Below are 26466 nucleotides of genomic sequence, written 5' to 3'. Positions count from 1 at the left end.
GATATCATTTATTTATAATTTATGAGGACAAACAAGTAAATGTACATAGGAAGGACACTTTCAGTAAAACACATTTGCTAAATCATTATCATGCTTAACATAATAATTAAAAAACAAAAATAGGAAACTAATCGAAATCTAATCACCAGCCTTGCTGATATAGTCTTTTTCCAAACGGCGTTATATTTGACATGCCATAAAAACAATCTAATTAGAATTATGAAATGTTTTGAAGCAAAAAGCATGATAATTATATGCACCTTTTTTTGTTTGCTAATGACACTAACACTAATCTTTCGTCGCTTCGTAGCGAAAAATAAAGGACTTGATGTGATTCTTCGAATGGACACTAAACATTCCTACCTTCTTATCTCTGTTTATCTCTCGCTCTTTCGTTCGTTCTTCCGTTCACTCTTCCTCTCTCTCTCTCTCTCTCTTCCTCTCTTTTATTTAGTTGAACGCTTTTCTTTGTCACTTTCAATTCCTCTATACATAATCTATAATAGCGTCATAGTAAACTAGTAAGGTACAAACAGGAGTTTTATACACGGTTTCACGAGAGAGTACATTAAGCTCAGGTCTTATTTCTACTTTTACGAAAACATGGTCCTGTGTGTGTCCAATTTTGCGTGGCAAGTTTCTATTTGAAACTTCGACTTCGACGTTCGCCGTTCGTTGCAGTGTGATATTGGCGATTATCGTATCACGCGGATCCATATTAATATTGATATTATTTATAAATAATATTAATATTATTTTTATTTATTTTATCTGGCGAATATTCACAGGTTTGAATCCGCAGCAAACATGTTAACTCTTTCTGTCATATCGTTAGAAAGACAACCTGAAAATCGACGGAAATTGGCGCGAAGTTTATGGATGCAATTTTAGACACGCACGTTAGACAAACTTTGTGAAGTTTGTTTAAAGATGTTGATTGCAAAAGAAAGGAGCAAAATAAAAACTTGAAATAGAATATTTTAAATCTATATAGAAACTTTGATGATAGAAGTCGGCCTGATAGCTACAATTTCTTCAACTATTGATAACGATTGCTCGCCTTAGAGACATATACGTTTATACACGTTTATATTGTATAACACGTGTTTGTATTATATCTGTATTTACGTTGTCCATTCGATTCATTTCGCGAGAATGGTCGACGTTCTTTTGCTTTGGGAATCTAACTTAAACTAATATCGGTATATAATTCGTAACATCGAAATTAATATTTTATTTATTGAGCAAGGGTCTAAAACATTCTTTCGTCTCTTCAACTAGCGAAACTAAGGCTATGACATCCATATAAACGATTATCGATGCAACGCTGCTTCGAAGATCCACTAGGAAAGCAACCTTTTACGAAAGTAACCAGGAAAAATAAAAAGAGAAAAAAACTATGAAATATCAACAAAACAATTATATTATTAAAATTAATCAAAAGACGGCTGTGAAAACCAATACTGATAAATTATTCATTCTATCTGCTCGAATCAAGCAATCCAACGAAGCGATTAATGCCCAAATTCTTAAAACGAGATTACAAAAGCTTTCAAAGCATTTTCGTCAAAATTTTATTAAATATGAGTTTACAATGAACGTGGGTATTTAAAAAGAAAAATATATATGTATATTTCAACAACGTTCATCAATAATAACATTACAAAAAAAAAAGAAAAATGATTTAAAACTATGTCGAATGAATTAGAGGTTAAATATTACGTTAGGACGATTGTTACCAATGCGGTTCAATATGAACCGTCCCGTTCCGTCCTGTCTACTTAATCCTTAATAATTATAGGTATGTACGAAGCAGCATTATCTGCAAAGTGTGCACCTTCGAAGCAGATGCATTATTACAATTACATTGTTTCAATGACTGGGTTCTTCTATCTAATCATAGTTACGCCTTACAGCCCTTACAGCCTAATATCATAATTTACCCGTGTCCACGGGCACGATAGGTACAGTATTATTGACAATCATTAAGACGGATCCTACTATTAAGTATAATTAGGTACATTTTGTGCAAGGTAATCGTTGTGTGACAGAATATAGGACAAGTGGCTACGCACTCAAAACGACTGAAGCGTTTTTTTTGTAAAATGATGCCGTACCTCTCCCATGTATGCACATACGCCTTGCCTTCGTTCTCTTTATATCTTCCTCTTTTTTTTTCTTCTTCTTCTTTTCGATTATAATTTGTGTTTTTAATTACCCTCGAAAGACAAACGAAACAAGAGGATCCGACTCGTCCGGTGTATAAAGTATATAAAGGTTTCTACCACAGCCCATTTAACGATATATCATTCATATATATATATATATTATTGTTATATTATCATATACGTATCGTATCATCGATACAATTCGTAGTGTACATTGAAACGTAACATATATATATATATATATTTATATATAAAAACACTAAGAACGACAGTTAATTTTCTTTTTTCCCCCTCTCTTTCGTGTCCAAATATTTATGTATCTTTCTTCTCTATTTAATTCCGTGTTTCTTTCCTTTCTTCATCGTTCATTCGTTCCTCTTTCCGACATTCTTTCGCGAATCTACATATATTTTTATTTAACCAGAAACTGCACGAACGACACGTATCGCGATATAAATGATTTAATGCCAAAGATTTCCATCTAACTTGAATTATGGCGAATAAGAAAAAACGTCGTCAGAGTACTGAAAAAGTTCTCCGCGGTTGTTTTTGGATTGTCGATTCAGTTTCATATTCGAGAATAAGGGTGCGGTATTGTTTCGGGTGTCAGAGCGTTGTAAAATCACAGCCTAAAAGCATCGAAGAAGGTTGAACGAACTGGCAACGATACCATTTGCTAATTGTTTTTTGCCATTTCATTCCGACACGCGCAAAGGAATTGAAACTACGACAATTAAATTGTACTCTCACAGCGAAGAAGCATCTTTTTCCGTTTTTTTTTTTAAATTATGCGAAAGCAAAAAGCGGACGCGTTACTGTTGAAAATTGGTCGCACGTTTTTATTGTGTTTGTTCGTTTTTCTTTTTTTTTCCGTCGACAATTTTTCAATGGTACACTCGAAGCTTCGATTACACAATTGACACGTAACAAGGAACACGAAACGAAACTAACTTATCGTATAATAATTGCTTCTTTTTCTTTTCTCTTCTTTTAGAAATACGAAACCGTTCGAACGATTCAAAGGAACTTTGGTAAAATTAGATGCCTTCTTGTGATTTTCTTCGGATTTTCCTTTACGATCGAGGAAAGAAAGTTTGTTCTAAAAGACGATCGTCTCTCCTAGTTTTTCCTTCCGGCAGTTTAAGTGTAATTAATCTCCCTGAATTGCAGGGATGTTAAAAAACAGTCGCATAGTGTAACCCAATTATATACATGTATACGTATAGTATGTATAATAAGTAAGCGTAACGAATATCAAAAAAGTTGATCGCTTGCGGACGACGAAAGTGGAGTTTTCTTTCTCTTTTTTTCTTCATAATTACTTTTGCGATCAGTGACAGTGTCGCAAACAACGCATGTACAATATACATATATGGATAAAAAATTATTTTGTGCAATTCTGAAAGTGCGAACTACCGTCGGCTTAAAGTCTCTACAGTCTTTGCAAGTATATGTATATGTATGTGTCTCTGTGTATTCATAAGAAAAAGAAAATGCACACCGGGACGCGTAGTCGCTTACAAATTTGAGCACTGTTTCTCCTTTCTTCTTAAACCTTCTTGTTCAATCGCTTTTTTATAAATCTTTCATTAGCGTGTATGTACCATTTCAGAGATACACTTTTGGTGCCATCTCACTCGTATTTGATAATTATTGTAAACAATTGAAAAGATTGGAAACGCTTCGGTTTTTGAAATAATGAGAAAAATGGAAGGAAGAAAGAAACGAGTCAGACTATTTGAAATGATAAGAATGGACGCAACTTTGAAGCACCACACGAAACAGGAGGAAATCCTAAGTGTACTCGCATTCATTGTCAGATATATTTGATGGCGAGTCAACGTTTAACGAGCTCGATATATATGTATATATATAATAATTAGGTCGTAGACTGTTTTGCATTTGGTACGTCTATGTGCCCCCGTCCCATTGAAGTTGACAGCACGATTTTTTAGCGATATGTCGGCAATCTGATAGAATTAACGACCGATGTTAGAGTTTAGCACGGTATCTCGGTCGGAAGCCACGAGAGTAAGCGAAATATGGACTAGTGATCAGGTTGAGAGTGAATCTCGTTTAGAAAATTACGCGTAGACGAACGATAATTCTCTTTCATTTTTCTATATCGTTAATTTAACACCTAGAACGCGACGCGTCTGACTAATTGTAAGATTGATAGATAGAATAATTATTAAATGAGAGCGATTGCTCCATTCTTCTCGGAGTTTGGGAAAAAAAAGAAGGCAAAAGAGAGCCCGAGACTAAAGGGGACCTTATGAAAACTCCATTAGAAATGGAATCGTTCTCTCTCTTTCTCGTTTCTCCCCATTCGATTGATCGTAAACGCGAAGCAATCACGACAACGATTTAACGAAATTTATTAATGGCTACTCGAGAAACGACGCAAAGAGCTAGACAGGTTCGAATCACGTCCTCAATCAAATTTACTAATCGACAATCAGAAAATGGCAATAGGAATCGAAAATCGTAATCGATCACTTTGCACTCGAATCACGACCCTCGTCGAGCTCAACTCTTTTCATCCTACGTTTAATAATTATTGTAACGCGATCGTTGTATAGTATTTGGTATTTAATGGTCCGCGAACCAAGTATTCACCTCGCGACGTCGATGTTTATTTAGACTTTTTTTTTTCTTTGTTAAATTTATTATTATTATTATCGTTTACTTCTCTTCGTCGTAATATCCGACCATCGTTGACCCATTACTCTGAATTAGCAGAGCGTGTACTTTCGAAAGCAACGTAAAACGATTGTCTTTGTACGAACGAATTCAAATAACCAGGGATCGCGACAATTTTTTCAAACCGTATCCACTTTATCGAGCCTAACGAAATATTTCATTTGACAAGATCATAAAGAGAAGACCGTTGGTCATTGTACTTGCGTCTAATAATTAGTTTAAGTAAGAACAAAGCGCGCGAGAAACAGTTTTTCAATTGTCGAGATCCTCCAGAAAGAATATATCGAGCAGGCTGACCAATTCTGCTTGTTTTTATCGTTTACATTCTTTCCCTGAGAATTTTTTAGCCTGCAATCCCTCGGTCCATGTCGGCATTTTTTTATTCTCAATACCCAAGCGTATCGATCGTTGCGACGTTTGATCGCTGAATTTGATTGAGGATCGACAGAGATCCTACTTTCGCTAAAAGCATTAATCAATATTTGTGACACGAAAACTGTCGTTACCTTTCAATACACCTAATATAAATTGCGACAATTTTCCTTAACTAATCTTTCCTTTTAAACGAGCAGAGAAACAGATTTACCAGCAAGATGCACTCGTTTAAACGAAAATAATATAATTAATTAACTAAGCAAATAACCAAAAACTGTAGGAACAAGATTGACGATTCGTGTCTCAAAATCACAAATGTTTTCGTTAAAAAAAAATAAAAGTTGAACATAATTGGTAAAAAAGAATACGATAAGTAAAAAGGGATGATAAAGAAAAATATAAGAATCACATAAGATACGCGAATTTCATCTTCAACATCTAATTGTTTAAAGATACGTCCAGAGAAAGTTGTTTCAGATATTTACAATAAGAAATTGTACTATAACATTTCAACTAATTAGCAATCTTTCGTCGAGTATCATCGACAGTGCAGCATAGATACACTGGCTTAAAATAATTAACTTCGTTAACAAATAATTACTGTTACTTTCAAGCTGCAATTTATTAGATATTCGATGTTCTTTTCCTTTTAATCATTTTGAGCCGTGAAAAAGAAAAGAGAAAAAAGAATGCATCTTGCCAGCGCCTAATGCTAAAATTTTCATTCTAAACAGAAAACTATTCTAAACGATGCCATTGAAATGGCAATTTTTCAGATTCACAGATTACTTTTCTCTTATCAGAATACTCTACATTTCTGGCGCTTTTAATCGCCTTGTTTTAATACAGATATTATATACGTACGTGTAATATAGTATAGCCTTTTAACTACTAATCAATCTCGTTTTGTTCGTCTAGTTTTCCATCTACAACGAATTCTAACTAACTGACATCGATACTAATATCCTTCTATTATACGATCAGGATCCGAAGATCTCTATTCAACTACAATTCTTCTACGAATTCTAAATTTTCTTTCTAATATATATGTATATAAAAAAAATAAGCTATCCGTCGTTTGGTTTTGTCAAATCATCCCACAATTAACTAATCCTTTAAAAGTGTTTTAATTTTTCTGAGATTTTAGCAAAGAAATAAAATTGAAGGAGAAAGTAATGAAATTAATTTATGGGATGATATATTATTTATCACGTAGCGAGTCTTTGGAAATCGATAGCGTACCCCGATTAATATTTCACGAGCAATTCCACGAGCAGGAATTGTCATTGAAACGAATAGGAACGCGTTTGATGGCGAAACGCTACGCGAAAATCTGAAAAAAACCTCTTCCGATCCATCGACCAACATCCAAATTGAAATCGAACCCGTTCTAAACTGTCCACGATTCTACCTATTTAATTATATACTCGCTAAAAACAGGAAGAAACTTAACAGTCTAATAGACTGGAGGAAGAAAAGACTGTAAGAAAATTTAAAGCAAAATATTTTTCTTTCATCTAGCCACACTTTTTACTTGGAGATTTATTAACCGATCGAAATCGGAATAGACCGCTATATTCAACTAAATGTTACATGAAAAATCGTCTTCTCGGTTCCCTCGGTCCCATCACCAGTCTCCCCTCAATCCCCGGTTTAAATTCCGTGAGAAATCGCAGACCGATTATTTATTCTTCGATGCGAAAAGGTCGTTACCGATCGATTCGAATTTCTTTTTATTATTCATACTATTGATCTTCCACGGTCACGACACAACACGTGTCAGATGAAAGAAAACGATAAACGTGAACTGTGTTGAAATAATGGTAGCTTCACGAGTAACTTTTATTCGTATCTGGATATGACGATCTCGTTTCCAACATGTTTACGATAAATCAAAGCAATTACCAACGAAACGTTCGAAGATGAATGCATAATACGTGAGCATCGTTTTATTGGAGAAAAAAGAAAAAAAAATCGTTATCACAGAAAAGTTGAGTAACAAAGGGATCTAACAACAATTACTATCCTTCTTTCTAATTACTTTGCCAGCTCTACGTCATATGGATTATGATTTTCTTATGTTGTTTCATTGCTTGAAACTTAATCGAAATTTTTCATAAAATATTTACCAAAAAATTGAAGACTGAAACGTGTAAAGAAAGTAGTTTGTAACGCGATTAACGAAGCATCTTGCACGAACGCACAAGGTCCATAAATTGATAGATATTTAGCTATCCAGTAATATAATAATATCACATGCAATTTAAATAGGATTGTCAGACACGTATCTATGCAGACAGTGTTCCTATTCTTAACGATGCTGCGTGTATGATAAACACGATACGAGGTAATCACTTGATACGTGCACATGCACATACGAGTATGTATTATATAATAATACTATTTCAACCCTTTCAGAAAGGAAGAAAAAATAAGGAAGTTACCCGCATGAAAAAACGCAAATACTATCCATTACTATCGATACTTGGTGTTTAAGTACATGCAAGAAAGTCATTGCTACGAATATCTACATATACACGTATGTATACGTTGGACTGGTTTCCTAAGATTTCTAAATCGATGAAGCTCTCTTGCAATGCCAGGAAAAACTACGATAATTCGTTTGATAATTCCCTACAACGTAAAACTATATTCTCCTGGTGTTTCTTCTGGACAGTTAATAAACACTATAATAGAGCGTAGATGTAGATAATTCGGATGATTGCACGATATTGACGATAAATTGTTCTAAGTACTACCGTTTGTTAGCGGATCGTTCCATCGTTCCACAAGTTGTACAACTTAAATAAAAGAGCAGTCGAAGAAAGATAAAGCGGAAATGCGGGGAAAGAAGAGACTGTTAATCGAAAGGAAAAGCAGAAACGAAATTTGCCGCGTTTTCTATACAAATTAGCATTTATACATATACATATACCGCAGTTCACCAGAGTCCATAACTGCGGAAAGACCAGTTTTCGTTCTTCGCGCATCTCTAGTACGCATCTTCGCCCTGATTGGCGATACTCCCAAACGAAGTGGAAAGCGATTAGCAGAGAGCTCGCTGCGTTCCCCCACCATCTTCCAACCTGCGCGCCGCAGTTATGGACTCTGGTGAACTGTGGTATATATGTAAGTATGTACGTATATCACAGTTACAACACAACACAACACAACACGTCGACAAATGCGAAAGGAAATTCTTTTTTTCTTTTTATAGATAGTAAGTATTTCTTTCTCCAGTGTAAAAGAGTAAACTCGTTTGAAATTTTCAATGTACTCGCGACTCGAGTTCACTTCATCGCGTTTAGAGACGAAGAGGAAACTGTTGCATCAAGCAATAAGAAAAAGAAAAATATGAGAGAGCTTGGGAAGAAATAGAAATGATCTTTCTACGTTGAAAATCAAGTCCTAATATACACGGAGACGATGCTCGACATGGTCCTCGATAATAATTATTATTATATAAAGCGCTATGTAAAAGCGAATTAACAGTCTGTATGTGTATCTTACTTTTAGCAAGACTGGATAGTGGTCGATAGTACTCGGCTACTTTTTCTCTAATCGGTTGTCTTTGCGATCAAGCGATTCCTTTCATCTTCAACAGTTATAACTTCGGCGATACAAGTATTTCATTATCCATAAGTTTCTCTCTCATCTTTAGGAAAAGAATAACTTTAGAAAAGAACAAGAGAGAAACGTGTAATCTTTTAATCAATGTATTATATAAAACTTTTCTGTACAGTAGCAAGATTGACGGCAAAGACAACTTTTTCGCTAACTTTTTACTAACAATAAAATTAAATATACCCCTCGTTCCTCTACAATGTCTTGCCCAAGATCGAATATAGAGAATAAAATCAACACACCTATCCCCCATTTATGGGATATTATCAACTAGATACGATTTGCAGCTTAAGATGGAAGTTGACGGATATATACCTACACGGATGATTATAATTAAAAGCTTCGCCAACCAAGCTTTTGATAATACAGGCCGATCAGATTTCACCTTATCAGATTATACGAAGAAAAAAATTAGACCACCTTCGAACAGCAATAAAAGTGTGTTACACCTTGGACGCTAGAGATTTCGCTTCAATGCGGCGTACCTTGTTGATCGTTGTGCGAATATTATACCTGTAGTTTCATAGGAATACGGAAATAATCACCGTTTTTTAAAGCAATCTTTCTTTGAATCTACAGCCTGCCGAACCGAGCGTGAAATTTCAAATGAACAAACGACTTTCATACAATGGTGCCGCGTCGAAGAAACGTTCAAACGCTTGAGCTAGGTATGTTAGTTATCCTGTTTGATACAGTTTACTCAAAATCGAGTAAGAGAAAATGCTGAACAAATTTGCCTATCAACGTATGTATATATATTACGTAGGAATATTGTTATGTGTGTCTCGCTTACGCACGTTAAAATTTATATATATATATGTACACACACACCCACACACACACACGTATGTGGACCTATATAATGTCATTATAATTTCAGTGTTACCATTAAATGTAATTGTGCTGTGCGTAAACTTTACGCCAGAGCACGCTTTTGTATAGCGAGTATGCGTTAGGAAAGTTCTCTTTTTTGCTTTTTCTTTCTTTAAACAAAGATTTATGTGTTAGTATAGTGGACATTGTTTTGCCTTGTATATATCTAATACGTCTATGTGGTACGTATCTATACCGTTCAAAGCCGGTTAATACACCACATTTTCATTTGACAAAGTTAGAAAAAAAAGCTCACCCGATTTTTGCGTTCAAGATTGCTATCGCATCTGAGTCTTTTTTGTTTCTCGAGATGTATTCAACTATCTGACACACATCTTGGGTCGTACATTGAAGGAAGGCCACATTGAACTAGTCTAAGAAATTACTTGCCTAACACTCTGAACAAATATATCGGTTAAATTTAGCTTATAATAATAATAATAATAATCTATCCTATAACACATACGCAAAACGAATAATAGTTGGAGATTCTTGCGAACGTTTTTTTTTTTTACTTTTTTTCTTTTTATATTTTTATCAGTAAAGTCTCTCTGAGCAATCTTATTCTTCGTTCTCCCTTCACGAGTCTCGGATCCTCAATTAATCTTTAAAGGGATTATCTTTGGCATTATGAACCACGCATAAGAGAAATATATAACATGTTCATTGAAAAGGAACAAACCGTCTATGTATATGTTCCTTTCGTTTGTAGTCTTTGTTTAGCAAAGAACAAGCAAAATATTACTTGATTAATGCGATACAGACGATGATAAGACGATTGGATCACAAGTATTTGGATACCAGAACCGACACCCCAACACTGTACTATTAGTAGAGATAAAAATATGTACAGTAGAAAACTATGGAGTCACTATTAACTTGTAAAAAGTAGACACGCATACGATTTTTTCCTATTTCGGCGCGAATACGCGTACTTCTTTTTTTTAATTTTTTTTTTTTTTGGTTTTTTGTTGCTTTTTTTCATTATCTTTCTTTCCTTTCCTTTCCATAACGATGCTTTGATATCTCGCGAGATTATTAAGTGGGCGGCATCTTTTGTTTTAGCGATAAAATTATGAGAAACGCCAGCGTAAGCTTCTCTGGAAACGTAACGCGAAATACGTACAAGTAAAAAGCTACTGGACTCGATTTTTAGGTTTTGTCACAGAAAATCGAGAAGCGGTATTCAAAATCTTGCTAGGTACAATTTGAATAATCGCCGGCGTTGCTTCCTACCTGACTTTCATTGCGTTTTATCACAAGGACTGGATCTTTAGACGATTCAACGACTTTTTTTTCTATATCCAAATCATAGAGTAACGTGGCTTGTAATGCGTTATACATACCCGTTCTTGCGTATCGAGAGGCCTTCGTTAGTTCATAGACACTGGCAGCCAGAGTTAATATATCTGTAAACAGTGGAATAATATCAATTATACTGCATTGATGTTTCAAGACGAACCGAAGAATATTGAATAACATACCATTGTCGTTGTATACAAGAATGCACGGGGGATTTTCTTTCTGTCTTTTAGTAGCATTTGCGATCTCTCGTTTACGACATTCTTGAACAAATTTGATTGCTTCCAACCAATACTCCATAGCCTTATGTACGCGTTGATTCATTGTGGTCCCTCGCAAACGTTCCATCTATCAGAAGAAGAAGAAGAAGAAGATCAAAATCAATATAATAATTGTTGTTACATTATTCGCTTATCGTTGGTAAAAATTTTTTCTTATTTGACATACTTTACCTTTGCGATCAAAGTTATGACCCGTGCATGTTCTCGTAAATAGTCAATAATTAGACGATCTACACGTGATGGATTCCCTTGAAGGCGAGGAATGGGTATGTTGTTTGCACTTGTTACTCTTTTACCAGGGAAATGGGCGGCTAATCCAGCTTCGCATTTCTTTCGTTCTTTTTCCAACTGTTTAAATTGTTCGTAAGTTTGCTCCAATCTAAAGTGTAATATACTTGAAGGAGCTGTACGTCTAGCTGCTCCACTTCCGTTTCTAAGTCCTAAACCTCCGCCGTAGAGTACAGAAAATAAACGTGGAACTGGAAGCGGTACAGGAACTGGCATTACTGGCGGGAATACACCAGATCTTACTGTACTTGGATTCGGTACTATTCCTGAATTGAAGAGGACATCGGCTGATGGTATACCATGGTTATTCTGTATTCTTGGCATATGATGTCGTTGTTTCATAAGATAGTTGAAAGTATCCTTGTTCATTGAAGAGCCTGTTGCGATTTGATTGGTCAAATGACTGACAGAAGGAAACGAAGCTATCTCTTTGGTAAGATCAAATCCTTCCATTTTATAGGTATTAGTATTCGTATTAGGCTGTTTCAAATCATGATACGATGTGGAACTCTGTGGTAGCATTTTTAAAGTCTCGCCGTTGTTGGCAGTGTATTGTTGATAATTATGATATCCATATTTTGCAATTGACTGATGCGTGTGACGCGAACTTAGATTTTTTGGAAACCCAATTGGCGAATACGTCTTAGTCTCGATAGTCTTTGATTTTGGACTAATAATTTTTAATAAGTTATTATCGATTCTATAATCGTTATTCGAAAGACAATTTTCGTTTGTGTCTAAACCATTGATCGATGGTGCGGTGAAGTCGTTTACTCCTGGATAATAGTCGATCAACTGCTTGTATTCTTGGTCCACAGCTTGATTCAATTTGTAGCTACGAGCTTGTTGTTGCAAAAATTGAAGTTGTTCGTTTGGTATTGAGATATTTCCCATACTTAATCTACTTGAATCGTGTAAATCTTTATAATCACCGGCGTTACTGCGCTGCTGTATATTATTCCCAAAACAATTATGCAAATTCGTATCGGCCGGAGAAAAATGTTGTAACGGAGAATTTGAAAGAAACCCAGAGTCGATACTTAAATCAGTCATTGCCGAACTTGGTCTGTAGTTTTGATTATTGGCAGTCATACTATATAATTCGTGCATAGAAGGTGTAGGATTATTGTATGCGTTGGTAGTTCCATTTTGTCCAATATTATGGTGATACTCTATTTCATTAAGAGTAACTGGATCGGGAGAATCTAATGCCAATGTTAAAGCCATGTTAAAATTAAGGTCTGGGTTTGTGCAGTTTTCAATTCTTTGATAATTTCCAAATAAATCTGATGTACATCCTGATGCTGACAAATTTTCTGACCAGTTAGTAGCCTGTTTATTTGAATTTCTCACGTTTGTTGTAGTTAACAAATCATTGCACAAAGGCATACCGGTACTTCCGTTTATACAACAAGTATCGTCGCTTGGACGTAATATGTATGACTGTGAATCAGATGAATACGTATTTGAATACGCGCTAACCCCGTTACTATACAAATTTCCGTCGTCCAGTACTTGTCCTGCGCATCTGTTCAGACTCAATGTTTTAATTTCTTCGCAAAGATTGTTGTAATTACATTCAAGTTTAGCATTATTAGAAATATTGTTGTGCAATTTGTTAAATGTAGTATGAATATTAAAGTGATTTATGCTTGTAAGATTTGGGTCTGTCTTATTTTCCATTTTATTCTCCATGATACAACATTGAGTATCCGAATGATATTGAATATTGCCGCTATAGCTACTATTCTGAGCATTGTCACCGACAATTGAATCATCGTCAAGAATTTTTGACACTAAATCATTCACCATAGGATTGTTTAAATCCTGACTATCTTCATCTTCTACATTCATCTGTATATAAATAAATTATTAAAAAGATTAAATCAATACTTGCTATTAATTATATTTCTTACTTTTAACTACTATGTTCTCTTATTTTGTAAAACATATTGAAATTATTAACCCAAATACATACATTATGTACATTTTATTTTTATTCTCTAATTATTCGCTATTAATAACTCTAACATAATACCGCTTAATAATCTGTCATATTTTACAAATGAAAATATTTGAAAATAAAAACTGATAGTAAATGTAAGATATTATTGTAAAATAAGATATTAATAGTACAGTATAGTATTTATAATATACCATAATCACAATATTGTTAAATATTGTATAAAGAAAATAATTGCACCCATATATTATGTAAAAAAAACAATTGTTAGCATAAGTTCCTTACATTTTTTTGTGTATTACACTCCATTAAGTCATAGTTCCAATAATTATATTCTGCGTTACATCTGTCAGCTGGATAATTGTTTCGTGGTTCCAACATGTTGATATTGCATTCAATCACGTTATTCTATAAAGAAAAAATAGTTTATTTTTTATTTAAATATTTATTTCAAATATTTATTCATTCTATTCAAATTTTGTTATTGTACAGTACATACTATATGATTGATACAAACACACAGAATATACATCAACTTATTGAAAATTTCATATTTTTAGGATGCTATGTCACGAACGAATTACCATGAATATATCAAGTTAAAATAATTATGCAAATGTAAATATTTGTTACAATAAAACTACTTTTTCTTTTATCATCTGATCTCAGAACCAACAATTTTAAACTGAAACTTGTTATAAGTACAATTACGGTATTATACATATACATATATGTATGTATATACATCAGCAATGAACTAAAATCGAACTGTTTCTACTAATCAAATTACTGAACAATGAAAATCCAAAGTATAATATTTCTGTTAAATATTCAGCTCCTATTTCTTCTTATTGTACAGTAAATAATAGCTTTTAAACAATTTAAAATACGTATTTCCTTGCACGTTGTGTTGGGACAGTAGCGTTGTACTTTGCAGTAAAAGAAAATGAACGTTACTTTTTCGGCAATAAAGTCACAGACGCGGTCGCTTACCTTGCTAACAGTAAAACCATTGTTGGTGATAATCGCAGCCAAATTGTGCACTTCGGACAGAGCCATTTGTTAAAAGATCACTTTAAATCACTTCCACTCCTACCCATCACCCTTTCACTTGTGCGGCTGTCTCCCAGCAATATGCACACCCACACCAACTTCAAACGTAGCTCGCTAGCATCTCACGGTGCTACTATGGGAGAACAGAATATAGATGGAACTATAGTTATATTATACTACTTACATATATATATATATACGTGTGTGTGTGGTGTATACATGAATATAACTGTATGCACCTTGTAATACGTTGAATAACTATATGTATAAATAAATGCATTAAACACGAGTGGTATATGTCAAATGTACATATATTTTCGAACAACTTTTTGATACTTTTATATTGTATGTATTTAATTAAAGCACTAAAAACAACATACAAGTGAAAATTATGTTTTCTTTTCCCTAGGAAACCATTTTATTACTAAACATTTTAAGCGCATGTGCGACTGTGGGAGTATTCGAATTCTTCGACGTTATTTTGCTACATAGAGAAAAGCCATTTTAATTTTGAAAAGCACCAAGCTGTAAACGAATATACAGACATCGGATATGTATTGTATGTGCACTTTATTACATATAAGTAATGCATTCCTTCTAACATTAATTACATTATAAAATATAAAATAAATAATACAAGATTTATATAAAGAAAATATAAATTACAGACTTCTTTTATAATACTACTGGATCTGTTTGAACGGTTTTATTTTCTACTTCGGTATCTTTACTCAACGAGCCATATTTATTTGCAATATTAACAATTTCTCGTAACGTAGCATTTTCTTCCTTTAAACTATAATACACCTCTTTTTCTTTTAATTCGTTTTCCTCATCTAAGGCAACAGCAGTTTTCATAATTGCTGCCATTTCATTAATTTTCTCTGCTTGACTTGTAATTATCTATAATTTTATGTGTAAATTAGTTAACTAAATACTGATTTCAATGAATTAATTTTAATAATAGTATGCCTCTTTATACTTACATTGGCATATTTTGCATTATGCGTTGAAGGAATATCTGTTTTGCACAAACGTAGTAAACAGGCTGTTTGTTGCCTATATTTGGACATTATTAATTCAAGAGTATGTTGATAATCTTCTAATACATTCTTTAATTCCTTATTTTCTGCCTGTATTTCTTGAAAATGTTTATTCTCTATTTGTATTCCAGAAATCAATTGCAAATGTGGTTTTTGTTTAGCTTCAGCATTCAAGATTTCTACTTCTTCTTTATACTATAAAGAAACAACACAAAAAGAAAGAAAAAAAGGAAAAAAGAAAAATAAGTCAATCAACTCAACAAGGAAGAAACAAATGTGAAAACAGAAAACCCTTTTGATATTCAATTTGAACATTAAGAGATAAAAATATTAAACAAATTATTTACCTCCTTCATATTATCAATTTGACCGCAAACGGATTCTATTTCAATTATTAAATCATCCGCTGTATTTTCATGATCTGAGATTCTAGTCACTAACTTTTCAGCATCCAATATAATTTGTTGGAAAGTTAATGACATCTGTAAAAGTGTACATGCATTAATAACAAACTAAATTATAAAATAATTATTGTGTTATAAACGTGTAAACCAATATAAAATAATGTAAGTTTTATATATATATATACATATATAGAAAGACAGAGAGAGAGAGAGAGAGAGAGAGAGAGAGAGTATGTCATAAAGTATGTAAATAAACTGTACGATAATTTACACAAAAATTTAATTTAACTATTTCACACATTTAGCAGAAACTTGGTAAGTAAGTCTTGTTTAAACGTATTTATAAAAATTAAATCTAGAAATCATTAAAGATTAATAAGTATGACATAGGTTATATTCACATGAAAGCTGTCAAATGAGTATTTTGTAATATTATCGATGATAATATTTTAGCACTTACTTTTTGCAGATAATGAATTGTTTACAGTATAAATAATGAAATTTTATTTATTAATCCATCCAATTTTATATGTATAATGAACATATAAGATTTTTAACTTGTATACACGAATGCTTTGTTTATTTTCGATTAGATCTATAACCTCATTGGTCTACAGTTCTCGTTACAAGAGAATAGATTCATTGGAAGACTAACGATAAGTTTAGAGATACATACCCAGTGACTATCAATAATAAAATCTATTCTATACTTGGTTAGTGACAAAATTAAAGAACTAAGCTTTATCTACAATCGGTATCAAAAATTTCTAGCCATCAGGATAATACAGAATCGTTAAATCAGCAATCTATAAATCACCGTCGCTAAAACTGAACTCTGTCACAGTTGGGTAACAACGAGGAAAGTTTCCTAATCGATCAGTTTGCGCTTTGTGCTTGACAATAAAGGAGGGAAGGGGTTCGATGCATTTTTACGACAAATGTAGATGTTATTGTAGTAAATTTTGCTTGAAAATTGGTAATGCAAAATTAAAGACCTACTAGTTATTTTGTAAATGTAATTTTCAGTGTATATTCTATTTGTCAGTTGTCCTGATGAATGATTATTGATAATTATTACATTTATTTTATTATACACGTTATAAATTGTCAACTTCCATTGCAGGATTTTCATAAAATTGTTTTGCTCTTTTCTTTTCTTTATTTTCTTCTGCCCAATGTTGTTTTTCACCAGATGCAAATAAACCATATATGACAGCTCCTATTAAATAAATTACGCTGGTAATTATGAAAATTACACGCCATTCACCAGTGCTCTATAAAATACAATTAAATTATATCATATTATTATATTATATTAAATTTGGTTTTTGAATAAAATATAGCATAGATTTATACCTTGTTTTGAACAATATATCCTGTAATAAGTGGACTAACAACACCAGGTAAAGTAGCAATAGTGTTTCCTATTCCCATAAGTACACTTGCATGCTGAGGAGCAATATCTAAATGATTTACTCTAAAATAAAATTTAAAAAATTAATTCGATGCTCTTTATTAATTACGATTTCAAATTTCGATGTTTTCCTCATTTTTATGCTTTTGAAATATGCACTACCAGCTTTGTGCAATTGAATATTGATAATAAAAAAAAGAAAATTACCCAAAACCGGACCAAGCAAAACCGCCAAGACCAATTCCAAATGTAATACAAGTAACTACTCCTGTCGGCGTTAAAATGAAGGCAGCACATAACATGAATATTGTTTGAAATACAAACGCTCCACAATTAAATAATTTGCGCACCTAAAAGAAAAAGTGTATTATCTGATACTTTATGCACATAATTTATTCAGTGTATAAACGTTAATATAATAAATTCTATTCATTTACCTTAATTTCCTAAAATTTTCTACAAATTATATCTAAAAGCTGTGTAGAAATACTTATACAACAAACCTGTGTGGTTGTCAAAATTTTCTTCGTTCTTAAGTAATCTGCCAAGTATCCAGAAAACTGGACGGCAATTGTCATAGCTAGATACGGTAACGCGGATAAATATCCGGTTTTATCCAACTTGAAGTTGAGAACATCTATTGTAAGTAAGAATGAATTACTCATTGTCAGATACATACAACTTGCATGTACATATTATGTATACGTATGTATGTACCTCGGGAAAATACTCGTTAAGTATGTTGTTACACTAACCATTCATAAATGTTGGTAGTTGAGTGAGCATAGTATAAAAGCCCCAGTTTTCACTAAAGTGGGCTGCAATAATGGCCCAAACAGGTGGAGATGTAAGCATAGATTTCCATGGATGTGTGATTTTCTGTTACAATAAATAATTTGTTAATTTATGTTACCTTCAATGCAATTTCTCCTAAATGAACTTACCCCCTCTGTTTTTGAAGCTCCAAGGCTACACGTAATGTATTCCAGTTCAGCTTTGGAAATATGCGGATCTTCTTCCGGTTTATCCTTTACGATAATCCACCATAAAAAGAACCAAACTAGACCCGCTGCTCCAAAAACGTAAAAAACAGATTCCCAGCCAAGGTATTCAACCATTAAACCAGCAACGGGCATGGCAAATACGGTTCCAAAGAAACTTCCGGAGAATGCGAAGGTCGCTAGTTTCGACCTTTCCAATGGAGGCGCCCAATGTGACCATATCGCGTGTATGCAAGGATATGTTACACCCTAATAAGTTATCTACTGCTATTTTATTCTTCTTACATAAAAAAGATTTAAATAAATAAAATATAATTTGATTAATTATTAGTATAACTTACCTCACAGATTCCTTCTACTATCCTTAAAGCAAGAAAAATATTATAGCTTATTTTGGCAAGTGGTGGTGTGATGATTGTAAAAAAGGCTGTAATCGCAATTCCAATACCGAAAACTCTTTTCCCACCGATACGTGCTCCAAGCCATCCTCCAATTAATTGTGTGCATATATATCCGTAAAAAAAGGAACTTAGAAGTACTCCTTGCATTTGCGAATCCCAGTCGAATTCTTTTTCCTGTAAATAATAAATTTCAGTACTTTCTCGTATATTAACTCCTCTTCATCGTTGAAATCGATTTTAGATACAACTACTACACGAGTTGACTTTCTTATCTGAAAGAGGATATCATTATTATTATTATTATTATCATAACTATGTTAAAATCAAATAATTTAGTTCGTCTCTTGATAAAGAACTATTATAATCTTCATCTGATTTCGAAGGTACATATATTAATCATCAGAAATGCTAGAAAAAGTTTTTTACTAATTGTAAGTAAAATTCCTTCGCTTACGTAATAAACGTTTCCGTTTTCATCGACTTTCCGAACTTCCGCTTTTACCATTGCAACAATAGCTACGCTTAAATTAACTCGAAGAATATAGGAAGTGAAAAATCCTAAAAATGCTAATGCGCCAACTACGTGTCGTCGTTTCTTCCAAAACCTCCAGGATGATGCCATTTCATCCTCGTATTTGACCCTAAAAGATTAAAAACAAAAAATAGATTAATATCCATCTTAAAACGTCGAATACTATTGCGAAAATTAAAGAATAATTCAAGTAATATCAATGATATTTATCGGAAAATTAAATTGAAATACGACGTTATAAATCCTCATAGGAAAAGTGCAACACTCACGTTCCGTATTCGGTGTCCTTGGCTGACTCGACCGAGGATTTCTTTCCCTTCATCGTTTCCTGAAAGGTCACTAATTTCAATTACAGACTTAGAGAAATCTACTTTGCGAACTCGTTAAATAGTTACGAAATTCAAATTACGCGCGGAATTATTGTCGATAAGTTTACTTACTTGTAGCTTATTGTTAGAATCACCAGTGTATAATAATTTTATATTATTCAATTACATTTATTATAAAAATTTATCGTATTCTGAGCATATTATTTACGAGTAACGATACCGGAGAAGGAATCTAGCAGCAGCAGCAGCAGTGACCTAATAAGACTACGAAAGTAGAAAGTACTGAATGTATGTACTTTAAGCAGACTCCAATGTACTCACATAAAATAACAGCAATCAATTTATACAGTATTAAAAAAAGTATACTACTCGCAATTTTAAATTCATTCTTCTCGTTCAATAGGTAGAGGGCAACACAGACTACACTGATACAGTTACAAATTTTTTGACTTTATTCCTTTCGTACTTTTATCCAAGACATTCTTTAATTAACTTTTATAATTTAAAAATTATTAATCTTTCCTAATACCTCGTCTGAAGAAGAAATTAGTTTCTCGAGAATACTGGTATCCATAGGGAATTTAACAATATTTTCTCTACGCGACAAGCAACACTTGTCTATTATACGTGCACTTAACGCGATTAACCTGGCGCTTGAAATTCTTCAACGTGCTGATATAAACAATGGTCTCGTAAATTCTTTTTACTACCACGGACTTGTCATAAATTAAAGCAGTTAAAAGAGTGTAACTTTTCTTATTTTGTACAATTCACAGTTTATTTTAAACACCTGTTCCGTTATTCCGACGACGAGAAGTTCGACGAGATTCGCAAGATTCGCTTGCGGCAACGAAGAATTTTGTAAACTGTCAACACGTTTCGCGACTTTCTAATTGAGCGATCTAAAAAAAGAAAGTTGACAAAGTTCATTGGATCTATATTTTTTAAATACGTAAGTAAGTATGCCGCCATTTAAAATCAGTTTTGAAACTATTGTCGTTACACTTGTCAATTCTTTTATTCATTCTTTAGAACTGTACACCGGAGTCCGGAGTGACTGTGATAAATGTGAGAATTATTGGAATTAGTAGTTAACTTTGATTTTAAGCTGACATAAGTAAGTAGTCGGGCCATGTGGTTCTGTTGACAGAAAAAGTAGATAAGCGAGAGTCACTTGTCGACGTGTGACGTATATGTATAGTATTCATAGTTTTTCCCGAATACACTCGCAAACTAATCGAGTCCCAACTCGAAATGAACTATTTTATCTCTCGAAAGAAAAGAATTTTCTTTCGGCTAATATCAAATTGCCTTATCATGTCAAACAGAATTAAATGATTATATTTATTAAGCTTATTAATCCAGTTAGCGCAGCAAAACTGTATCAGCAAATAGAAAATAATTCCGACTATACAGATAGATAGTCACGACAACGAAATTAAATTTCGGTAAATCAATAAAAAATTAAACATTTTTTAAATCAATGCTGATTCGCTTACTAATATACTATTTATAAATCTTCTTTTGTGTTAAAATATACAGCTAGACACGATAAAAGGAAAATCGAGCAGAAATTACAATAAAATTTTATGCGTCCGAGTTCGTTCCACCGCATGTGATTGCAGTTGCATATATGCAAATCACGTAATCGGAAGTTGCTCGAGCGATTTGTTGAATCTGTCGATAACGAAAGAATGAGAAACTTTAAAAATTATTTACGAACCAAGGTCAGTCATTTCACGAATTCAGACGGTACAGTTAATGATTTTTCTTCGATAACAAATGCTATTATTTTTAATGTTACACTTTTTTCTGATGTGCTATTTAAAAGGCTATTAGATGTTACAGGTTGTCAATGATTTCGCAACTAAATATACAAGAAGTACTTGAATTTGATCATTAATAATGCGTTACAATTCATATAAAAAATTTCAAGGAAATCCAGTTGATAAAAGAAAGCAATGTCACAAGGAATTTCATTTATGAAAAAAAAAATCAATGGCATTCGATCTAGAATCAAATTTGCATTCATTCAGAGCCTTATTAACATACAATGTACTACTGTAATATTTCAATAGCTAATTTATTTAAATATCTAAAGTATAATTCGAAAAAATAAAATTTGGATATTCACTTACAATTGTTAATCTTTCCGATGAAATTCATTAGTGTCACAGAACTGTATATGTTGTCGCGTTATCACATTTACTAAAAAAATTCTCGATAATAAAGTTAAGTTGTTATAGGTGATAATTATTATATTGTAAAAATATAAAAAATAGAAACATCTGAAACAGTTGGAAGTTCGAAAGCAACGACCGAAGAGCGACTGATCGCAATACACGGATAAGTACTGCTGTACATGCAGGTAGAAGTTGAGCCATATAGGTGACGGGAAATTGTTCTTTGTAAAGCACCAATCAGAGTACTCTGTTGTTCTTGTCGTGGCTCGAATATTATGCAATGCCAGTACCATGCAATAATTTGTAAATATTTTTTCGTTTTCGATTGATCGTGTTACCATCGTTAAAATTCATTACACCCTATAAAATGGTTTGTTATACATATATGTACGTATATCATAAAATTCTTTGCATACGCATTTGTAATAATGTTTTTACTAATAATAATAATACTTTTATGTAAGACTTGACTTTTTCAAAAATAGATAAGTGAAAATTTAAAAACTTTTGAAATAAATCAATTGTATTGATAGAAATATAAGATATATGTATAATCTTTTTACTAATGTATAATCATTGTAATTAAGTTGTTTAAATTGATAAAAGTGGTCAATTGTCAGTTGATTCAAAAGAATAATAAAGCACCTGTAAGTTAAAGAGCATAGGGGTACATACAATGCACGTGGTCATATGCATAAGTTTACCTGATGCGAAGCTGTATGCCATCTAGCGTAAAAAAAAGGTAATACCCTACTAAAAAATGTAAAATATAGGGTATCAATATGTGCTGAATTTGACATAGGAAGACATTTAACGGGTCATCTTTTTTTAAATAAATTGTTTTTAGTCGAAATAACATACATTTTATACGTATTATTTATGAATGTGCTACTTAAGTATTGCGATTCATAAGAATTCACGCTTTCCTCGATCATTGCGCTATCTTCAAGATTCATATTAATCAGCTGTGTTGCTATTATCATGATATTGTTAATATTCTTGTAGAGTGAAATAACAACACTGTATTCGTCGTTTATAAAAATAATGAAATCTTTGCTCTACGAGCAATGACCAATGCTATTCTTCCAAGTCGAAGGTGGTCGGTATTTTGGTATTGTATACATCAAGGATCATTATTCATTTCTTTGTTTTCTTCCTTTTTTTTTGTACATGTACATTTATGTATAAAAGCTTAATCTTACTCCAACCACTGTTTTTTCTTATATACATACGTAAATATATATATCGAAAGGACTGTACTTTCTTTTTTTTATATTTATAGCACAACAAAACAATTCATCTTTATGATATATTGAAGGACTTGAAACAACATATATAGATAGTATTTAGAAAATCTATGAAAATGGATAGCCTTTTCACACAGAATATTTCAGACGAACCAGAGGATATACCGCAAACAGATGAACCAGTTTGGATTCTTGGAAAAAAATACAGTGCCATAAAAGGTTTACTGAAGAATTACAATGAAAAGATGTTTAATAAATTGGGTGTGTAAGATCTTAAATTTCAGAACTCGACGCAATTCGTAGGGATATAAGGTCCAAATTGTGGTTTACTTATCGTAAGGGTTTTGTACCAATCGGTGGTTACACGTCCACATTTACATCTGATAAAGGTTGGGGCTGTATGTTAAGATGCGGACAGATGGTCCTTGGACATGCTTTAATTATATTACATTTAGGTACATTTGTGTTCTGTTTAATTTTGCACCCATCATACGTATTACAGTTCTAATTTAATAGCACAAGTGTATAAAAATAGGTAAAGATTGGCAATGGACACCAGAAACTAGAAATAGTACGTACCTGAAAATTTTGGAACGTTTTGAAGACAGAAGAACTGCCCCTTTTTCTATTCATCAAATTGCATCAATGGGAGCTTCGGAAGGGAAAGAAGTTGGACAATGGTTTGGTCCTAATACGATAGCACAAGTGTTAAAGTACATATTTTTTTTTTTATATATTTCAATTGCTTTCAACTGTAAAACTTGATGTATCATTAAATCATAATTTGCAGAAAATTAGTTATATACGATGAATGGAGTTCAATCACAATACACGTTGCTCTGGACAATACATTAATAGTTAATGATATTTGTAGGTATTATTGTTCCTATATTTTATTTTATTTTATTTTATTATATTTATCTTTATAATATAGTCATCTGAATTAAAACACACTGTTTAATTAAATATTTATAGTAAGGCAATGTAGAGTAGAAGGAGGTACAACAGCAGAAGCAGATGGTAATATACCATTAAAAGCACCTAGCCAATGGAAGCCTTTATTACTTTTAATACCTCTTCGTCTTGGATTAAGCGAAATTAATCCTATCTACATTAATGGGCTTAAAGTAATAAAGAAATAAATGTTCTTGCATGAATGGCTAAACATGGATTCAAGTATGAATGAAGTTAAGGATAATTTATTCGTACCTGTAATTTTTCAGACTTCGTTCAAAATCCCACAATCTCTAGGAGTGATAGGAGGAAAACCCAATCTCGCGTTATATTTCATAGGATGCGTTGGTATGTTTAATTCATCGAGTCTTCGGCATCTTTTAATTTGATTATAAATCATTTCAAATAGATTAAAACGTATTTATAATTAATTTACTTACAGGAAATGAAGTAATCTACTTGGATCCTCATACAACGCAAAGATCAGGTAGTGTTGATAAAAAAGTGGAAGAAGATGAGATCGAAATGGATGCTACTTATCATTGTAAATTTGCTAGTCGTATTCCTATTACAGGAATGGATCCCTCTGTAGCACTTGTTAGTAAAAAATTAAACTCGTAGATTCAAAATTTATATTACTAATGTGAAATACATTTTCATGGAGTAAATAACTTACTTCATTTCAGTGTTTCTTCTGTGCAACTGAAAAAGACTTCAAAACTTTATGTAAAATTATTCAAGAAGAATTGATAACTCCTGAAAAGCAACCTTTGCTTGAATTATGTGCAGAAAGACTGGCACATTGGTCACCAGCCGAAGATGTTGCTGCATCAGAAGCAATAGCAGCTCCAAGTTGTAAGTTCCTGTACATTAATATAATTTATATAACATTTTTTTTACAACTTTTCTCTTACTATATAAATTATTTCTTCACTTATCATTTATTTTATAAGTGTTTATTATTAAATATAATACATCAGAGTTATTGTCTCTTTGTTTTAATAACATTTTTTATAGTTGTAGATTTCGAACACATTGATCCACAGTATGATACATCTGATGAAGATTTTGAATTATTAGGTTGACATTTAATCATTAATTAACAACAGTCTGCGATATAAATAATATGTACATAATATCGAGAATGGTCCATTCGTACATAAAATACAATTATTCATTCAATATATACATATATATTTTATATTATACATTTATAAAATATACATGTGTATATACAAATTTGACTTAAACTAGTACTATTTCAGTACTAGCAGTTGAATAATAAAATAATTTATACCAAATAATTCAAATATTGTATATATTACTTATATTTAAATTTTTTGGACATGAGTGATCTATGTGTTATACATATATGTTGTTAATTCAGTATCCATATACTTTTAATCTGAATGACCATAAAAATAGTCAAAAACTTTAAAGTTCAAGCTATAAGGAAATATTAGCTTTTATATGTATTTGTATACATATAATGCAGTATATCTTTATTTTTGTATATTAATTAAATTAATATAAACGTAATATTTATGCATTTACAGGTAGTTAGATATTTATATTGTTGTTTATCATTTACTGATGGCAAAATAAGTTGAAAATCAAGATTACTCGCGTCCTTAAAATGCCTTTGCCTTGTGTAATGAATAACATGTATGAAAATTTTAATATGCAGCGATACATATAATTTCTACTGTGTTAAGATAATAGGATTAAATTCAAGAGTGTAAAAATTTAAATTAACTTTCATATGCTATGTAATTTAAAACGCGACGGTTATTTGCGACATTATAATATTTGCACGTTTTAAATATTAATGCCTACAATTAAAGCGAACGTTATCATTAAAAAAGTATAGTTTTGATATTAGTTTATGCAGTGTACTGATTACATTAATAATGATCTAAAATTATAGAACTAATTAAATTAATAATATAAATACTCACAAAATAATATTTGTAAAAGTTGCAGAGAATTAATAGCTAAAATTATATTATGAAATATTTAACAATGAAGAAAAGCTTTTGAGTGTTACGGTATTAAATATAAGTTGAATTTACATTCAAGTTGTGATAAGATTTACTGCAATGTAATATAAATATATCTACATTTTTATAATGTTTCTTAAAAAATATACAGCGTTTAAATTTTTTCAAGTACAATGCAACAGATGACTATTTCTTTTACATTCAGAATAGAATACAGAATTAGCAAAAAGCGCCCTCTCAATTTAATCGGCCAGCCGTGTATCTATGGGTATTACCATTTTTGTGCAGAAAAATCTGCTGTAATACCAACCGGCTAAATCGGAGAGGT

At 32.2% G+C, this 26466-nt stretch overlaps 4 protein-coding genes and 1 long non-coding RNA gene across 9 annotated transcripts; 2 read left to right on the top strand and 3 right to left on the bottom strand.

The window, feature by feature from the left end:
• Positions 1-8291: 8291 nt before the first annotated feature.
• Positions 8292-14755, bottom strand: LOC114874864 (meiosis-specific coiled-coil domain-containing protein MEIOC-like). The gene is made up of 5 exons (XM_029184556.2): positions 14571-14755; positions 13863-13985; positions 11498-13468; positions 11228-11393; positions 8292-11152 (listed from the first exon to the last, which is right to left on the bottom strand). The coding sequence occupies exons 1-5, from the start codon at positions 14634-14636 to the stop codon at positions 10941-10943; spliced, it is 2538 nt and encodes an 845-aa protein (XP_029040389.1). The 5' UTR covers positions 14637-14755; the 3' UTR covers positions 8292-10940.
• A 428-nt stretch (positions 14756-15183) lies between these two features.
• LOC114874878 (FGFR1 oncogene partner 2 homolog) lies at positions 15184-16756 on the bottom strand. Its single transcript, XM_029184594.2, has 4 exons — positions 16538-16756; positions 16021-16155; positions 15617-15868; positions 15184-15533 (listed from the first exon to the last, which is right to left on the bottom strand). Exons 2-4 carry the CDS (start codon positions 16153-16155, stop codon positions 15306-15308), a joined length of 615 nt encoding a protein of 204 aa, XP_029040427.1. The 5' UTR covers positions 16538-16756; the 3' UTR covers positions 15184-15305.
• A 382-nt stretch (positions 16757-17138) lies between these two features.
• On the bottom strand, positions 17139-22007 carry LOC114875160 (vesicular glutamate transporter 2). 2 transcript variants are annotated; one of them, XM_029185139.1, is made up of 11 exons: positions 20284-20330; positions 19866-19871; positions 19695-19753; positions 19348-19534; positions 18834-19067; positions 18436-18741; positions 18247-18370; positions 17995-18128; positions 17699-17841; positions 17434-17554; positions 17139-17351 (listed from the first exon to the last, which is right to left on the bottom strand). In XM_029185139.1, exons 1-11 carry the CDS (start codon positions 20326-20328, stop codon positions 17175-17177), a joined length of 1536 nt encoding a protein of 511 aa, XP_029040972.1. In that variant the 5' UTR covers positions 20329-20330; the 3' UTR covers positions 17139-17174. The 2 variants fall into 2 exon arrangements, with proteins under 2 accessions (XP_029040972.1, XP_029040980.1); XM_029185147.2 differs by lacking the exons at positions 19866-19871; positions 20284-20330 and adding an exon at positions 21893-22007.
• Positions 20618-21885, top strand: LOC114875238. The gene is made up of 3 exons (XR_003789219.2): positions 20618-20710; positions 20787-21202; positions 21297-21885. It is a non-coding gene; the product is annotated as an uncharacterized LOC114875238 (long non-coding RNA).
• Positions 22008-22685: 678 nt separating the features above from the next.
• On the top strand, positions 22686-26216 carry LOC114875209 (cysteine protease ATG4B). 4 transcript variants are annotated; one of them, XM_029185252.2, is made up of 10 exons: positions 22686-23036; positions 23220-23403; positions 23469-23639; positions 23720-23897; positions 23975-24054; positions 24160-24311; positions 24408-24486; positions 24581-24735; positions 24825-24993; positions 25156-26216. In XM_029185252.2, exons 2-10 carry the CDS (start codon positions 23295-23297, stop codon positions 25221-25223), a joined length of 1161 nt encoding a protein of 386 aa, XP_029041085.1. In that variant the 5' UTR covers positions 22686-23036; positions 23220-23294; the 3' UTR covers positions 25224-26216. The 4 variants fall into 4 exon arrangements, with proteins under 4 accessions (XP_029041085.1, XP_029041093.1, XP_029041078.1 ...); XM_029185260.2 differs by having other exon boundaries at positions 22686-23048; XM_029185269.2 differs by having other exon boundaries at positions 22698-22754.
• The last annotated feature ends 250 nt before the right edge of the window (positions 26217-26466 follow it).

This window comes from Osmia bicornis, chromosome 4 (assembly GCF_907164935.1).
Source record: "Osmia bicornis bicornis chromosome 4, iOsmBic2.1, whole genome shotgun sequence".
In the NCBI taxonomy this organism is placed as follows: Eukaryota; Metazoa; Arthropoda; class Insecta; order Hymenoptera; family Megachilidae; genus Osmia; species Osmia bicornis.
Note: the sequence above shows the minus strand (reverse complement) of the source record. Positions and strands in the feature narration are given on the sequence as shown.

Bases quoted from the DNA above. Each gene is read 5' to 3' on its own strand.
- LOC114874864 (XM_029184556.2), bottom strand. From the start codon at position 14,636: ATGGCTCTGTCCGAAGTGCACAATTTGGCTGCGATTATCACCAACAAT. The intron at 11,394-11,497 runs GTAAAGTATGTC...TTCTTCTGATAG, and splicing joins TCATAACTTTGATCGCAAAG to ATGGAACGTTTGCGAGGGAC. The intron at 11,153-11,227 runs GTATGTTATTCA...CACTGTTTACAG, and splicing joins TCTTGTATACAACGACAATG to ATATATTAACTCTGGCTGCC.
- LOC114874878 (XM_029184594.2), bottom strand. From the start codon at position 16,155: ATGTCATTAACTTTCCAACAAATTATATTGGATGCTGAAAAGTTAGTG. The intron at 15,869-16,020 runs GTAAATAATTTG...GTTTCTTTATAG, and splicing joins AAATTGATAATATGAAGGAG to TATAAAGAAGAAGTAGAAAT. The intron at 15,534-15,616 runs GTAAGTATAAAG...ATAAAATTATAG, and splicing joins ATAATGCAAAATATGCCAAT to ATAATTACAAGTCAAGCAGA.
- LOC114875160 (XM_029185139.1), bottom strand. From the start codon at position 20,328: ATGGATACCAGTATTCTCGAGAAACTAATTTCTTCTTCAGACGAG. The intron at 19,535-19,694 runs GTGAGTGTTGCA...TTAATCTTTTAG, and splicing joins AAGGACACCGAATACGGAAC to GGTCAAATACGAGGATGAAA. The intron at 17,842-17,994 runs GTTTGTTGTATA...TTTTTCTTTTAG, and splicing joins AAATTTTGACAACCACACAG to GTGCGCAAATTATTTAATTG.
- LOC114875209 (XM_029185252.2), top strand. From the start codon at position 23,295: ATGAAAATGGATAGCCTTTTCACACAGAATATTTCAGACGAACCAGAG. The intron at 24,312-24,407 runs GTAATAAAGAAA...GTAATTTTTCAG, and splicing joins TCTACATTAATGGGCTTAAA to ACTTCGTTCAAAATCCCACA. The intron at 24,994-25,155 runs GTAAGTTCCTGT...CATTTTTTATAG, and splicing joins AGCAATAGCAGCTCCAAGTT to TTGTAGATTTCGAACACATT.